We start from the raw sequence: 18625 nt of genomic DNA, 5'->3' as shown, positions 1-18625 counted from the left end.
ATGTGTATAAATCGGTTGTAAAATGCAACTTTTGTGAGTGATGTATGGTTTGAATGTCATCCAGCGTCTTTACTTTAAAATTACTGAACAGATTAATGTTCCTCAAAGAATAAACTTTTTTAATTTTAGACATACTCCATGAGCTCTCCTCTTGCACCCCCCTCAGGGTAATTTCCATAATTTTTTTCTTTTATTCTCCTACGGAGATTAACCTTTTTGATATACTAGTCTTTTGGAGCATTTTCTGCCATTTTATATGTACATCCTGTCTGTGATGACCTGTAACATATGACCCCAGTCAGACTCAAACTGTTGAATTTGCCTTGGTCATCTTCTTAAACTCCGACGCCCCCTGAACGCCCCGACCCTTTTGATTTTAATGCCCTTTTATGCACTTTCCTCCAACGCCATGCACAGGACAAACCATATATTTACATTACGTTATTATTGCCAGTTTGAGACAAATGCATTTGCTTCTTTTCTTTATCATAAGACCTAAAAACTATTTTAACCCACAAATTCAACAGAGGACTGGGCTGACTTAATGTGGCGTTTAATTTGATAATCCATTCATTTTTATTTTAGCTATTTAGTGTGTGATACAGAATAGAAATTAAATAAAACTGAACTGCTTAATTACACAACTTGCTGAACAGTAGAACATTTACTAAAAAGCTATTAACTAAGATGAATTAACTGTATAGGCTACAATCTGTTATCACATTCAACTGTTGGGTGAACGTTATCATTGCGACATGAGTTTTTTTTTGAAGATCCATTGTTGTTAAAGGCTCAGACATGATGGAAGTTACTGTCCAAGTTGTTGAAAGAGATGAAATCGAGGGAGAAGAAACAAACACAGAAGTTAAAATGGCCTCGGAGTTCTTTGTTTCTCTGACTCAGTCTAAACTGTGGGTGTGTTGGTGATTCTTCGGCCTTATCACCATCTGTTTGTATCATCTTCCTCGTGCTTTACAAATGCCACATCACTCTGGAGATGCAAAGCAATGGTAAACATGTTTGTCACCACACCGGTGCTTTAAACTCGGTTAAACTGCATAACTCAGAACGTTGGAACGCTTCCAAAGATTTAACCAGATGCTTAACCCTGGTGTTGTCAAATATGACCCGTTTCAAAGTGTATTATATCAGAAATATGGATTTCTTTCAACCAAATTGCCCAATAATAAAATGGATGATTCCATACAACAGTCTTCAGGTAAAATGAATGATTACTTTCATTGAATACTGTGGGAGTTTTATTGAATCTTATAGAATTTGAATTCTTTTTTTTTATGGTTTCAAAACAGGATCCGGACTAAACTTTGACATCCACCCATCTGAGATCCACTCAACATCCTCTGATCTTAACTGTTAATGAAAATAATTCATAATTTCTCCGTTTGTAACTAAAAACGTATGTCTAATTTGATATAAATGAGGTTTGCTGACCATGAATTCCATGAATAAGTGTAAAACCTGTTATTAAACCAGCTCAGGTTTTAAAATAAAGCGCCAAAAGCTGGAAAAAGTGACATATAAATCAGAAAAAGCGACAAAAACATCAGAATTTTTACCTGGAAGGACAATTTCATGGTTAACGGGAAGACAACACAAGGGTTAATCAAGTTCTGTACGCCTTGTAGCAAATTAGATTACTCAGTTACATTTCTATTGCATGAAAATGATTGTTTGAATGATGTTTATTTTCCAAAAATCCCGGGATCCAAAAGTCTTTCAGCTTGATTGACAGCATTAAGAAAATAATCAAGAATGTGCTCACAATGACAACGCTAACATGCTGATATTTAGCAGGTTAGCATGTTAGCATGCTGACATTTGGCGAATACAGTTGCTCTGAACAGATAGGGCTCGAGAGAATAATGTTGCAGGGATCTGGTCCAAAACCAAAGTACTGGAGCCATTTTAATGTAATGATAAATGTCAGGTCGGGGGATCACCAAAGACCAACGTTCTTACAATTCCTACTTCAGGGGAACAAGAATCATTATTGCAATCCATGTAATGTTGGAGAAATTTCACTCCACACCATGAATGTCAACCTCATGGTGGCGCTAGAGGAAAAGCCACAAGATCATTGGCGTCGTTAGGCTGCGTCATCGGGACCAGATGAATGTTTGGATCAAACTGAATGGCGATCCGTCCAATAGATGTTGAGATATTTCTGTCTGCAGGCAGGACTCATTTTTTGGGGGGACTATTTTCAGCAGCGGATTAATCCACATTTGGTCCTCTAGTGAGTGTTTATTGCAGCATTGCTCATACGTGTGTTTTTTTGGAAACTAGAGCTTTATGACTGGAATAAGATATATCCGGCTTTAGATACCCACACAATACTTTTTAGTCGGAACAATGAATTGTTGGTTTAGGTTGTTCCATGTTGACAACATGATAACCACAATCTGCACTAAGTGCCAACCTGATACAACTAGGTTCTTTACATGTTAATACTATTTACGGTTTGCACATTTTTGTTTTCCCATCCTGTATATATTCAAATATGTGTATTATTTATAATTTTCCATCTTATTATTTTAGTATGGTTGTAGGTCCATGATTTGTATCCTAGTTATTTCTTTACACATACTTCTGACGATGTTCGGTTGTAACACATTTCCCATTTTTAGATCAATACTATCGGTCGTCTATCCTGTCTATCTATCTATCTATCTACTCTATCTAGCTATCTATCTACAGAGTAACACCCAACCTTAACAAAACCTTAGCACAGGTGGCTATAGAACATGTTCATGTGGGTTATCTTGAAGGTTTGTGTTGTTGTGTATTTACATACAATCTGAAGAAGCCTTTAGAAAGTATTGTGACAGAAAAGCTATATAAGGGCTTTAAATCTGAAGGAAAAGACCAACGTGAACAAAGTCTTTTCCCTCCCACAGCACAGATTGCAGTGCTAAATCCACTGTACACATTTCCTGTGAGCTATACATAAAGAGATATATTTAAACACAATACACTGGATTTTTTTTTTTTTAATTTTTTTTTTTTCACTGAACAAAAGGCAACAATGTGGGAGGCTAGAATCTGTCCAAGTCAGTCTTCTGGGCCGCTGCAGGAGGAACCACAGACGGATAACGTACAGAAAGGTATGATTTCAATCAATCACTTAGGTGTTTGTTTTCAGATGGCTTCATCTTTTCATGTGGCTGAATTCACTCTTGTGGATTTTCTTGAGGATTATGGTAAACCTCTATTTAACCTCTATTTCCGTCTCTGTTTTAAATTTCCTCAGGACTGCGGCAAGGACCTCGAGGAAAGAACAAAAGACGAACACCATGAGATCAGTGGCATCTTCCCACGTCCAAACAATCACCAGTAACTCTCCAGCTGCTCGGCCTAATGTCACACAGGCGCAGCATGGAGGAGGACGCTGGTGGTGTTGCCGCCTTTGACTGAGTCAGCATGAAGACGCCGATGCTGCCGCCTTCCTGGGTGGATGAGGGGAATCCTCCGCTCTCTGCAGAGCTCTTTTTACGTAAGTGGTCTTGTTAGAGACAATCTCACACATCCCCTCTGTACGAGACACAGTGAGCTGCCGCTGACTTCAGACTGTGCACATTACAATTCATCAGCAGAACAACAGGAACATTTCTAAACAGGCTCTGACACATTGGAACCACTTCCGTTTAAGAGCTGTCAGATTTTTTTGCATTTTTGAAACTGGTTTGTCTGCAGGACTCTCCTTCTTTATATCATATGAGGCATTGTACGATGTTCAAGACATGAAGTGAACATTTAGGGTGCCATGTATTTATTTATTTATTAGAGCTGTAACAATACATAAATCTGGACACATATATGCATATATACTGTATATCTATAGTTCACGTTTATATTATTTACGTGACAACCATGTGCCATCGTTGTATTCGTTAATACATCTACATGTAGAAATTGGGTTTAGATATTTTCCTTCCCAGTCAAAGCATTTTATTGAGCCTGCTTTTTTGACTCTGCTGCCCAAACGACTCGCCGACGTGAATATATTTACAGAATATCACTTCAATGATCAACAGTGAGTGAAAATCGATGATGCATATAATTTTTAAGGTGCGCCTTTATTTTGAAATTCATATGGGCATCATCTCATTGATCATAGGCACCTGAATTTAATCAATTGAATATATTATTTTTATTATTATTAGTACTACCAAGGGGCCCTTTAAATAAGGTTTCAGGTTAACTGGAGAATCTTCTACAGAAAAGTAAGGAAATGTTTGATTTTATATAGTTGTAAAACTTCTGTCTCTGTTGTCTCTGGTGGTCTCTGGTGCATAATGTGAAGGGTCTCCATGACAACAGAACCGGCTCTACCTGATGATGCAAAAGAAATCTCCAGGAGAGGACAGTAAGTGGACTTTTACATTGTAAGGCTTTATTGGTCATTAATGTAGATTTTCTCACCAAAACAATGACATATCTATAATTCAGGACTAAATTAACAAAAAACTACAACTTATTAGTCCCAAAGAACTAAATATTATGAATTAAACTCTGTAGTCCAGTGTGTGTCGGTTACATGTATAAAACATAAAAACATTTAGCAAGAAGAGAGACGGGGCTCCAGGTTTGTCCTCTCCAGCTGATGACTGGAAGCTGAAGAACTGATGTGAGAAGTCGGACACTTTCTAAACCAAAATCAAACACACCCTAAAGCCCCGGCCATGCCAACCCCGATCAATTCATCAACACAGGTCAACAGGGAGGTTAAAGACAGAAACAAACACTTTGGATTCCCTTCTGTTATGTCTCTCAGAGAATATTAACTCATTATACTCAAATGTTTGACCTATAAAAACAAGTCAAACTCTGCACGTGAGTCATTGAAAACAAAAGCTGCCTCTGTTTCCGTCTTAAAATCTGGAGCAGAAGTCAAGTTCTGACTCGTTTCCATCTTCTTCAGGATCTTCTCCATTATCTCCCACACCTACACACACGCACACACACACACACACACACACACACACACACACACACACACACACACACACACACACACACACACACACACACACACACACACACACACACACACACACACACACACACACACACACACACACACACACACAAGCACAAACTTGTGTTTTACTTGAGATGACACTGCATTGACTCACCCTTACCTTAACCCATGCATACCTAGACTAAAAACCAAGTCTTAATCCTAAAATAAATTCCTAAATGTGTATTTTGGAGGTTTTTTCCACCAGTGGAGTACTTTTAATTTGAACACTTTATCTAAATGTTTTTCATTATGCTTCCATAATTTTCCCAGGTTAACATTGTTACTGCAGGAGTTTATACTTTGCGTAACGTGTGTGGTTCCACGGCTCGTACCGGAGCAGAAGTCGATGTTCCTCAGCATGTCAGCGAGGTCGTCGGTGTCGATGAAGAAATGGCTCATGTTCTCGTAACCGAGTTCTGGACGCTCCTGGTTCGAGGCCCTGGCCGTCGCTGCTATCCTGTCAACACAAACACCTTTCAATTGAATTGCCCTGTTGCTGAAATGTGCTATATTAATAAAGCTGCCTTGCCTTTTCTTGCCTTTCAAAATAAGACTCTGAGTTACTGGTTTGAGTTGAGGTACTGTTGATAAAGTGAATGATGTGTGTATCTCATGTGAAGGGCTCATCACATGAGTGGAAATTAATCTAAAAAAAATAAAATGCATGTCTCCTTCACAAATGATCACAAAATGATGCAAAAAATTAAAATGGCTTTATTTTGTACATAAATAGTTAGAATATTAATGTGTATGTAACTTTTCAGTGTTCTAGCGGCTGCTTTGGACAAAAGCATCAGTGTTTTTACCACACCTGCTGTACTCGAGGTCTTTTCTTTACAGAGCTGTACATAACCACTGTACATTACTGAGTTCTGAGGTCATATAGTCGTGATGAATGTTTTGCTTAAGTTACAGATGCATCGTTGCATTTAGAGTGTAGCACACTGTAACTTAGCCTAGTTTGGATGCTTTGTGAGCTTAGCTGAGTATCCCTTTAAGACCATTGTATGAAAAATGACAGCGCTTTAGAGACATTCAAAAGTTACATATAGGCACTTTAAGATAAAGCCGTCTAATCTGCAGCCTGTGTAGTATTGATACAAGTATTGATAAATATTAAAGCAGGCAAACATGCATTTCAAAGGTTATTGATGTGGATTTATAAGAACAACATTTTCTCGATCCATCAGCAAACCAAACACACACACACACACACACAAACACACACACACACACACACACACACACACACACACACACACACACACACACACAATCTACACTCTATCTCATCCCCATGTGGCCGGGTATCTCTTGGTTGAGCCATAAAATATATACGTCATATAGCTGATGACTGTTGACAACATAGCGCCATATCCAATCAGTGGTGGAAAGCAACAGAGTACATTGAGTACTGTATTTTAGTACAATTCTGAGGAACTTGTACTTCACTATTGAGTATTTCCATTTCCAGCAGCTTTTCTTTTAATGAGCACATTCTCCACATGCAGAATCCGAGCTTCACCACAAACAACACTCAACTTACTTCTCCAGGAGGACTTTGGCGTTCTGTGATAGAGGAGAAGACAGAAAGGAGAGAAGAGACTAAGTCAGTCACATTGTGTTTCAGTTGTCTGTGCCAACCATATCAGTCAGAAGTATTTTTCAGACATGTCACTGCATTTAATTAAAAACATGATAATAAGAAATACTGCCAGCTGCTGGAACGGCCTCATGGTCTGCCGCTGACTATCTCTCCTTTAACACCTGCTCTGGCAGAGGATGTGTCTGCTGAGCATAAAACAGAGACACCTGAGGCTCCACCTCTCTCACACACACACACACACACACACACATAACTAACACACACTTTCCTCAGTGAAGCAGATGTGTTGCATCAGCATGAGGATGCCCAATTTAACAACAACATGAGGGAGTTTTGACCCTTTAACGATCTTTTTCATTCGTTCAACCAACCCTCAAATTACATCAAACATACAGTTTATACCAAACATTTATATAATAAATTACCATAAGTTGTAGCCCTAATATATACTATATACTATATACATTAGGACTACAACTTGATGATGATTATTATGTTGAGTTACAAAATAAAACAGATGTTTCAGTTTAACTTCTCAATTTCAAAGGAGTCTGCTGTTGTAAACATGAGATTCAGAAGTCAGTGGTGTGTGTGTGTGTGTGTGTGTGTGCGTGTGTGTGTGTGTGTGTGTGTGTGTGTGTGTGTGTGTGTGCGCACACGTGCGTGTTTCCTTTATCAAAACATGTCTGTGCATGTGATCTATTGATTGATCGATACAGTACACAGGAGAGACTGAGCTGCTCTTCATTATCTCTGCAGCTGTATGAATTGATCACGTGTGTGTGGCAAGTGTGATGGTCTGAGTATTGAGGTTTGCAGGACCAGAGACCCTCAGAGTCCTCAGGGGATGGGGGGGGGGGGGGTTGTGGAAGCAGAGCGCCCAACATGGAGGCCTCCAGCTGGGCTTACTGCCCGTGTTTCCCTCCTCACCGGGCAGCTGTCCACTTAAAGCCCTTGATCATCAATAGCAGCCGCGGCCCGGGGACCACTGAGCATGGACCGTCTGGTCTCATGAAGCCTTTAACTGGGAAATATATCGATGCGTTAAAGGACAATTTGAAAGATGGAGGAATTTTGTTTGGAAGGTTTGGTGTATGGACGGGATTTTATTGATCATACAGTTAGATAAAATTGGGAAGAAGAATTCATAAAGCGGTGGTTCCCACGCTGAGGGTCGGGACCCCTAAAACTTTCCTCCAGTATTTGCTATTCATTTTTGATTTCTAATCTTGTGAATTTAAGAATAATTCTAGGACTTCTAGAAATCATTCAAAATGATCATGAGTAAATGAAAATATATATGTATTCTCATGAAATTATTAGTCTGTGATCAAGAAAAAATCCACACCAAATTAACCATTTGTTCAGTTAGAGGTTTTTACCTCTGAGTATCTGCTATCCATCTGCTAACATTTTACTTAATACTGTTTTTATTTCGGCTTTTTTCCAATCCCGTTCTGTCCTGCACATCATGTCCTGACATATGTTATAATCAAAACTATATAATCTAAAAAAAAAGAGAAAACCATACCATTTTCTCCCCATTTCTTGATAAATTTTGTTAGACACCACAAATCAGTTTAGTAATAATCGTAAAAAATAAAAAAAAAGGCTCAATTTATTGATTCCGCTATTAAATTAGCTGGACTTGTTTTTTTAAAATTTATTTTAAGGGTGTTGTTCGTCCTCAGAGACTCTGTAAGTGTACATAATGGTCCAAATGCTGTTTCATAAGAGCTTTTTGCACACTAATGACATTTTGGGGGGGGGGGGAATTGTCATTTTAGTGTATTTTTCCTGGCCTTAAATATTCACATTGAAATGTGAATTAAGAGTCTAAAAAAAACCTTGTGTTGACTTATGATTATTTTCCAGTTTTCAGACCACTTAGGTCACTAAAACCCCCCAAAAATCCCCAATAAAAACACAACGCCTCAGACTCTCCAGTCCTCTGACTCAGCCTGCAGGAGCCGGCTGGTTTACAGCGGGACCCACCTGGATGAACACAGCCATGTGAGGCTCCTCCATCGACTGAAGGGCCGACTCCACCAGCGTCACCGCGGCCTCCAGGTGATCGCCGTGCTGACGGATGAGACCTTGAACACGTTTGAGTTTATCGTCCTGTTCTTTGGCGATCACCCCCACCAGCTCCTGCTTCCGCTCGTCCAAGATAGCCAACAGGCTGTCGAAACGGACGGCCAGCTGTTCCCTCTGTCGCTGACCGTTCTCCTGAGGGGAGGAAAGAAACTTTGTGTTGCTTATAAATGTTTGTTTGGGCTGCTTCCATACTCATGTCAATGTAAGGGCACTGTGCATCTAAAACAATATTACATCAGGACTTTGGATTGGCTGATACCCACACAATATTACACAACTACGAGTCCTGATATAAGAAAACAACAAATTTAATTGTGTGTGTGTGTGTGTGTGTGTCTTTGTCTGTGTCTGTGTGTGTCTGTGTGTGTGTCTGTGTCTCTGTGTGTGTCTGTGTGTGTGTGTGTGTGTGTGTGTGTGTGTGTGTGTGTGTGTGTGTGTGTGTGTGTGTGTGTGTGTGTGTGTGTGTGTGTGTGTGTGTGTCTGTGTCTGTGTGCGTGTGCGTGTGCGTGTCTGTGTCTCTGTGTGTGTGTCTGTGTCTCTGTGTCTCCATGTGTCTGTGTGTGTGTGTGTGTTTGTGTGTGTGTGTGTGTGTGTGTGCCTAACCTCTACAGTGCGGCAGATTTCTTCCATCTGAGAGATGACTGCCTGGACGTGGTCGTTGCTGGCGACCAAGATGGCGATGCCGTCGCTCAGGTCTGTCTGCAGACATCCAAAACATCACTGACATTTATTTTAAAATATATAGTTTATCATAGCTTCTGAACAGATTTATTGTCATGTATTAGGATAGCAAACATCTCAATGTCCGCCAAATGTTTTTGTTTTTTTCTTCAAATTAACCTTTGCATAAAATTGGAGGATCAACAACTTTCCTCAGCCTCATTTGAATTTCAGATGAGTGAATCAGAGACAGATTGAGTGAAAGATGGAGAGACCGGCGCTAAAATGTCAACAAAGCCAACTGCTCAACAACATGCTGGATGCTGCTGCTGCCTTCTGCATGACAAACCTTTCTTTGTCTTTGTGTGACTTTGTGTGCTGGCAAATGAGTGATTAAGGGTTCTTTAATGCAATATATTTGACGTGTAAGTCATTAAAACAACATCTGGTACCACCGTACATGACCTTTAGATCACTAGATAACCAGGCGGGTCCTGATTTCAGTGGGTAAATACACTATTCACTTTTGTAATGTGTGTTTGCACTAAGTGGTACGTCGGTGTGTATCTTGGTTTGGAAAAGAGGAAAGTAATAAAGGATTTAAAAATATAAACAGAAAGGAACTAAGATAAAGGCCACCATGCTTATAAGAAGTCGCCCACATGCTCTTTTTGGAGAAATGTTAGAGTTTAGACTCGTTGATGGACTTTGACCTTCAAACAAGCTTCAGCGTCCGTTGTGATTAAAAAACGTCCTAAACAAAACCTGCTAACTTCTGATACAACAGCATACATTAATGTTTGGTTTTAGTTTTGTTGCTTTTCCTGAAAGTGAAGTGAAGTGGATTTGAGTGTAGTAAACCACAGGGAAGTATGTTCTAGAGCAGGAGTATGATGGGAATGTAAGCAGAGAGGGAGGTGGACTGAATTAAGTGGAAGGAAGTGACGGAAAGTGAAGTGGAGTGCATTGGCATGAAGTAAGGTGAAATGACATGGAGCGACATTAAAGGTGCCCTGTCACACGTGTTTCATTACTTTGTGATAATGTCCGCAGTTCACCATGGACTCTGTAAAAACATTTTGTGGGAAAAATGCCTTGGTTACCTTGGTTACCTTGCTTCAAGCCATTCTAGCGTGGTATAGAAAGCCTGCAGGAAGACTCAGCTCCATTTTGTCAGTTCTCGTTAATATTCTCATTCTACTCTGATTGGTTAACAGCCAGCCAATGAGAACCTGGCTGTCAGCATTCTTTACCCATTGCAACTGGGTGAGCTCATGAATAGTATTGAGCTCAAGCAACATGACGTCAGACTGACCAGCTGCTGTGATTGGTCTGATTTCTTCTTATTTCTTTTCATTGGCTAGAGCTGACGGAGCAGGAAGCAGTTCATCTTCACTGACTGAGTGACTGAGCTGAACTAGAACGGAGTGAAGTGGATTGATGAACTTTACTGGCAGTGAAGTGATGTGGACTGGGCGATGTAAAAAGAGATGACTTGAAGTGGCATTATAAAGTGAAGGGATGGGTTTCTTCTTTACCTTCTGTCTCACATAAACGCTGCCGAGCGGTGCGACTTCACAGTCTTTGTGTTTTCCGAACACTTTGCACATGGAGCAGGTCGGCGTCTCACAGGACAGGCAGTAGATGTTGATCTTCTCCTCTTCATGTTCCTCACACAGCAGCTGCTGCTTCTGCTGCTCTGGCTTCATGTTCACAAGCCTGGAAGAGACAAAAATTAGAAATGGATCATCAAATGTTCATGTACAGCTTTTTATAGACATACAGTATATATATATGTTGTTCTCAACTTGTGAAATAACCAAAACTGTTGGACCACATGATCACGTCACTCATAGAAAGTGAATTGATGGAGAAAATGTGTTTTCCTTGAAGTTTTTTTACCATATCATCATCAGACAAACACTAGATTACATGCTGTTTAATGACATTTGTTTTGGATTACAGTATATTAACTATAACGGGCAAATATAAAACTTGAAGCACCTGGAAAGAGTTCAAGTGCTAAAAAACATGTTTCACCCAGATGTACAACTAGTGTTTTACTTTACAAGATAATCCAAAGCACAGCCTTCTTTGCTACCAGCCATCATTTTAAAACACTGATAATGTGCTTAAAATGCCCTTAAAGAAAGACTTAAAGACCAGATTAGCATGCACTAGTGGGATCATACCCACAAGACTTGGCATCATTGTGTGTATTGTTAAACCAGCTTAGTTTACGTCTGTTATTGCTGACGTACATAGACGTCAGTGGATGATGGACGCGACTCGCTTGGCTGAAATCACCTGGGAACCAAGATGGTGTCAGCTTCCAATAGCATACATCCAACGTGCATAATTAATTTAAAATTTTACGTCATTTTCCTCCCAGATTTGACAGTTCTGCCATTTTTCCTATGCAGATGCTCCTCTCAATGCCAAACATTTAACTGCCCTCACATGGAGGTCCCAGTTTAGGAAGTTGGGACAGTTAAGAGACATCCAAACAAAGCAAAGCCTTTTTACGGATGAAAAAAAAAAATGATGCAATAAAAGGTTCTTTGTATTCTGACGTAGGTGTCTCTGACAGAAATGATGATTAAGTAATGAGAATTGTTTTCCACACATGCAAAAATGATGAGATTACAAAACATTTGTGAACAATCACGTCTTTTTTGGCCCACACCGATAATGAGGGGACTCCTGTCCTTCTGTCCCTGATGAATGCCAACAGTGACTCATTGAGCTTCTATTTCGGAGTTAGGGGGATTTAAATATCAGCGTAGCCTTGTAGTAAGTGTGTATGCTTATAAAAGAGAGGCAGATGGACTGAAGAGGCTTCTACTTGGATGTGATCTAATGTTTCTTTTATGTAAATTTGTGAGCAGCAATAGACTAACAAACAAACAACAGAATGTATTTCCAAGCATTAGCTGACTGATGACAACCAATATAAAAATGACCATATTCATGCCAATGATACATAACACTTGCTTTGATTCAATTCAATTTTCTATTTAATTTCATTCATAGTGTCAATTCATAACAAGAGTTATCTCAAGATACTTTACAGAAAGAGTAGGTCTAGACCACACTCTATAATTCGCAAAGACCCAACAATTTCTCACAAGCAAGCATGTATGTATGTATGTATATATGTATATATGTATATACAGTATATATATGTGTATGTATATATGTGTATATACACATATGTGTATATATATGTATGTGTGTGTGTATATATATATATGATTCATAATAACTATACCAGTTGGAATGATGAACAGTGGCAGTTAGTGGTACTATGACAAGAATTAATAGTTGAAGAATGGTTAAAGTTATTAATTATAAAGTACTTTGGTTCATAAAGCATTAAATGCATAATAATGTTCAACCCTCCTGAATCTCTGCAGCTCCCCGCTGACGCAGCTCAACATCTGAGGACGACATACAGAAGTTAAGTTGTTTTAAATCAAACTGGTGTCCATCCCATTGTCTATTTTTTATCCTGCATCACACGCCTGTCCTGTTATAACTTCCCTTTTATTAACTCCAACTCCAAACTACATTCTGTTTTTTATCTGGACTTGCTTACGACATTCTTCACCTTTCTAGTATGTTCTCCGTGCACACACACACATCTTGAATTTAACTCGTAGTCAAAAACAACAAATGCCTCCAAAATGCAAATATAAAGAACAGTATTCATCACTTTAGGGGTAATTACCAAGAGAGTGCACATGTTTTAAAACGGGCTAAAGATATGTCACTGTCGTGTTGTGTGACTGATTTCTGATCTTGATCTATTGACAGCAACAACATTCACGTTGCAAATGAAATCAAATAGATAAAAGCTTTGTATTAATGTCAGCCCACCATTTTATTTCCTAATCTATTTTATAACTATTGTTTTTATCTTATATTATTGTTGGGTATTTCATTCCATTTTATTTTTATTATATCTCATGAAATGTTATTCACGTTTCAACCATGCAAGGCACTTTGTATAATTATTATAGTTACTAAAAATTTAGGACAATTAAGGAGAAAATTCAAATCCTCATATCTGTTCATGCTGGAGTTTTCTGTTTTACTTTAAAACTACTGTATATAATTAAAGCAAGTACCAGATCAAAGCCTTCAACTGTTGTCTGGATGGATAAACGCTGCATTACTATCACACAAAGACTGAAGTCAGAGATCTGAAGACAACACTGCTCTCTGTCGGTGCTCACTAATGATCACAACAACGTGTAGAGTCTCACTTCACATTCTCTATGGAGACCTTTTCTTTTTTTGCCAAAAAGGTTTGGAAGATGTGACGTAAATACTGAACTGGGAGCGAGAAAATAGTTGAATTTAGGGGGAATTTTAAACAATGATTAAAATGATCTTATGGTTTTTGCTAATTGACAAATACTGTACCCTGCTTACAATTACATGGAAATGTTAAACCATGTGTTAAATGTTTATGTCATGCTGAAGAAGGAGGTTAAATAAAAAAGTAAAGTGGGATTTATGTGGGACCCACACTCACACTCACACACACACACACACGCGCACACACACACCACACACCACACACACACACACACCCCTGAGGACTCCTGCTCTCTGTCTTAGTCATGCTGAAGAAGGAGGTTATATAAAAAGTAAAGTGGGATTTATGTGGGACGCACACTCACACTCACACTCACACATACACACACGCCACACACGCACGCACACACACACACACACACACACACACACACACAACACACACACACACACACACTCACACACACACACACCTGGAGGACTCCTGCTGTCTGTAGATGTCTATGATGTTCTCCACCAGCAGGTTCCTCTGCAGACCGAAGACCCCGTGGCGGTCCAGCACCACCTCATGGCGGCAGGACGGACAGCGGAAGCGGGCGCCACTGGGAGCCGAGCTGGAGGAGCCGCGGGACTGCCACAGAGGGTTGGCTGACTGGGGAAAGAGAGGAAGACTGTTTACTACAACAGTTCCAACATGAAACTGCTCACAACCAGGTCTGTGGATTGTCTTGAGTACCTGGGTCAAGATTTGGAAAGAGACTGTAATGGGAAAATTACATTTAAGCACGGTTTCCTATATCCTTCTGTAGTATTCATATAATCATATTATTATTCGTATTATTCATTCATTGCTGTTGAGTTTTTCAAATTAAATTTTTTGTGGATTTTGTACATGAAACTGCTCACAACCAGGTCTGTGGATCTGGAATAACCGGGCAATGATTATAGGAGTGACATCGCTGTTGAGTTTCCAACTTTATTTTTTTTTAGCGCTTTGAGCTTCACAAGCCGAGTGCATCTAGTTCCAGTATATTTGAGAGAAGGCAGACATACGGTCCATATCTCCAACACTGGGCAACTCACACCTAAACTATCTACACTGATAAATAGCCCTACAGGTAATAGGGGAAATGTGTCTTAGATTTTGAGGTGAACTGTCCCTTTAACCCTTGTGTTGTCTTCCAATCAAAATTGGAAATTAACCCTTATTTGACGCTTTTAATCAACATTTTTAAGTATTTCTTACATTTCTGTCCCTTTTTTCAACACTTTTGATGCTTTTTTTCAATGTTTGTCATTTTTTGGGACGTTTTCAACACTACGTAACACCAACTTATTAACTTTAGTTTTTTACAGTTATTATTTGAATTTATGGTCAATAAACCTCCTTTATAGGAAATTATACCTAATGTTTGAGTTGGAAAAGCAGAAATTAGGAATTATTTAGACTAAAATTAAAGGAATGGATGTTGATGGATAATCACAGACTGGAATATGTCAACTTTTACTCAATACTCTTTTAAAAACACATCAATTGTTTTCTTCCAAATGCTATAAAATTGAATAAGACCCAAAATTAATGAAAGTAGAGATTTGTACTTGGCAAAGAGCGTTGTGTGGAATCAATCATGTTATTTTGGGGAATTAAAAAGAACATTGATATAGGAAAACAGAACAATTTGACCCGAGGACAACATGAGGGTTAAGTAACCATGGTATTTCTTATTTTACTTAGGTAAAGGATCTGAATACTTCATCCACCACTGGGGGAATGTTTGATACCAGAAATATATTTATTTGGACTATTTCATTCATTTAAGATTAATGTAAAACACCAATTTGGATTGGATTTGGATCTGAATTTGTAAAAGTAATAAAGCTTGAAATTTAAAAATTAGTTGGGATGAAAATGGTCAATAACATGAATTGTGACCCTATAGGACACCAGCCTCACCTGGAAGATGTCGTTGGCACACTTGCGGCAGAGGTTGTGCTGGCAGGGCAGGATGACCACGGGTTTGGAGAACATCTCCAGGCACACCGGGCAGACCAGCTGCTTCTCCAGGTTCTCCATGGTGGCTCCTCGGCCAGCGCCGGGCCCAGAACGGCCTGCTGATGGAGGCCTGACAGCAAAGTTCATCCCCTCCAGGGAGCGGTGGGCAAAACCTCCAAGAAGACAGAAGAGGGTAAGAAGCAGAGAAACACAAGTGGGGTATATTCTAGATGTGTTGGTGTTTTCAAGTCGTATTTTTTCTCTGTCTTCTGTTCTAGCTTTTACAATGTCTCTTTCCCCAGCTGTCTATCCCTTTACTCCCTCTGCCAGCCGGTCTAACCCCTCTGTAAAGACCCCCCAACGCCCCGTCTCTGTCCCACAGCAGCAGGATTGTTGACTGTTGGTATTTTTAGCTCTTCAGTTTGTTCTGGCTTGGGTTACTGTCTAAACTGCGTTCCCCAGTCGGATCACTGGAAAACCTGGGCGTGGCAGAGGATCAGGACAGGGAATTGTACTGAACTGTATTTGTATATATATATATATATATATTGTATGTTTCTAGTCTTGATGACTACTCAAAGCGCTTTTACATAGTACAGGAACCATTCACCATTCCATTCAAGGCGCCACCTGCTCATCCGATACACACTCACACACATTCACACTCTGATGGCGCAGCATCGGGGAGCAACTCAGGATTCAGTGTCTTGCCCAAGGGCACTCCAACATAGGAATGCAGGGTCAGGGATCGAAACCACCAACCTTCCGATTAGTAGGCGACTGCTCTACCACCTGAGCCACAGTCGCCCCGCCCCCCCAGACAGTGGTCTACCAGGGTTCAAATGATAATGTTTGTATGAAGTCTGATACTAAAGAGGGGATCCTGGTGGTATAACGCAGCCTCCGGCCACCATGTTGGGGGTCATTAGCACTTCGGCATAAACAGCTCCATTTCCCAACTTAGACTTCTGTTTGTCACAACAGTTCTCAGTACACGGATACAACTTAGCCTATTGCATTGTTTGGCTTGCTAGACTCACAGCCATAATAAAATATTAATATCACACTGTAGAAGTATTCTCTACAAGTATTACAAACAAAATTCCCACATTCAAATCTTACACTAGTAAAAGTACAAAAGTAAGCTTAAAAAACTACTTCAAGTACCAAAAGTAAAAGTACCTATAACGCAGAATAGTTCATTTAAGAAGAATATATATTGTATTGGATATTATTACCATTATCCTTATTGGATTGATGCATAGGGGGGGGGGGGGGGGGGGGGGGGGGGGGGGGGGGGGGGGTTACAGCCAACCCCCTCCATCTAATAATAATTTCATAAATAAATAAAGACATTTGCATCATAACTCTTTTGCAGAAAAGGCACAAATTGTTGCAGAAAAATGATCAGAATGCAGGAAATGAAGTTTTTGATATGGTCTACATTTCAGTTGTGCTCAAAACTGGAGATCTCAACCCAACAATCCCCCCCCCCCAAATCCAAAGTTACGCCCCTGGATTGATGCATTCATGTGAGCTAATTTTAATTTATTTACAATTTATTTTTATCTATACCGTATGTAACCGATACAATGTGATACGGTTGGTGGGTGTAGTTCCCACAGTACAGGAAACTGCTCACCACCAGGTCTGGGAAACTCAAATATGGATTTTTGATTTTGGGTTGAACTGTCCCTTTAAGTACAACTTTGAAGTACCTGTGCTGTACTTCAAAGTTGTACTTAAAGGGACAGTTCAACCCAAAATCTTCTCCACTACAATTAAGAAACAAATATTGTACTTTTTACTCAACTATATTTAGTTACTTTGCAGATTCAGAATAATACAAAATACAATAAACAAATAAGATATATTATTATCAGTTAAGATAAGATAAAGGTTTATTGATCCCTGAGAGAAATTCATGAACTAAGAAGAAAGTCATAAGAAGTAATTATAATGAGCTCCACCTTTACCAGCGGCATCATTAATGCATCAGTAATTACCAATTATACATTATTTTGAAATGGGCCATGCATAATGGTACTGTTAGAATAGCTTAATGCTAATACTTGTGTGTGTTTACATACAGTAGGTCCATTTTTTAAAGCAGGACTTGTAACAAAGTAATCCCACACTGTAGTTTTGCTACTTTTACTTAACTAAAAGACCAAAGTACTTGCTCCACCACTAAATAATTCTAACCCTTCGTTGGTGATCCCCAAACTATTTATGGTGAAACAAAATACCAGCAAAAAAAAAAAAGATTGATTGTCTCTCTGTTATATATTTAAGCTCCTTTGGGACACGTTGGCCTATATTTACAACATGACGTGTGTTTGATTAAGTCATGGAGCCAGAAGCAGCAGCAGTGTGAAAATAAACGAGAGAAAGAGCGCGTGCAGTGACCAGATCCTCATATAAGTTGCAGTGCTGGCCAGGCGGGGGGGCTCCACACAAACACAGCTCATAACTAACATTCATCTACAACTCCATAACTACAGGGAACATTTATCTGAATCAAGCATCGCCATCTACTGTTGCATCTCATCTCCACCAATAGGAGGGGGTTTGGGTTCTGGGTCGCTACGTTGTCTGTCAGCAGGATTTCAGAAAACTGTTAGCCCCTGGTAGAGGGTGTAGAATAGGCCAAGTGAGGACCCAGGGTCGGGGCTAGAATGGGGCATGGGGTGGCATTTAAAATAAAGACAAGGGAAATTAATAATAACGACTGTTTTATTAAGAATAACATTGTGTTATTCTATCCTTACCAATATTTCCTATATTTCTAAGTAGATTTTCTATTCTGTATTCTGCTCCAGTCTCCCCCCCCCCCCCCCCTCACCCCTTCCAAAGTTGAAATTTTGGAAATTTTAGAGAACATTTCATTTTCTCCATCAAA

At 39.5% G+C, this 18625-nt stretch overlaps 1 protein-coding gene across 1 annotated transcript; it reads right to left on the bottom strand.

Annotated features, from left to right (window-relative positions):
* Positions 1-4142: 4142 nt before the first annotated feature.
* trim54 (tripartite motif containing 54) lies at positions 4143-16170 on the bottom strand. The gene is made up of 8 exons (XM_032543573.1): positions 15685-16170; positions 14204-14382; positions 10946-11126; positions 9351-9446; positions 8646-8879; positions 6591-6613; positions 5377-5501; positions 4143-4966 (listed from the first exon to the last, which is right to left on the bottom strand). The coding sequence occupies exons 1-8, from the start codon at positions 15868-15870 to the stop codon at positions 4893-4895; spliced, it is 1098 nt and encodes a 365-aa protein (XP_032399464.1). The 5' UTR covers positions 15871-16170; the 3' UTR covers positions 4143-4892.
* Positions 16171-18625: the final 2455 nt, after the last annotated feature.

Source organism: Etheostoma spectabile, chromosome 18 (genome assembly GCF_008692095.1).
Source record: "Etheostoma spectabile isolate EspeVRDwgs_2016 chromosome 18, UIUC_Espe_1.0, whole genome shotgun sequence".
In the NCBI taxonomy this organism is placed as follows: domain Eukaryota; kingdom Metazoa; phylum Chordata; class Actinopteri; order Perciformes; family Percidae; genus Etheostoma; species Etheostoma spectabile.
This window is presented reverse-complemented; position numbering and strand designations above follow the sequence as displayed.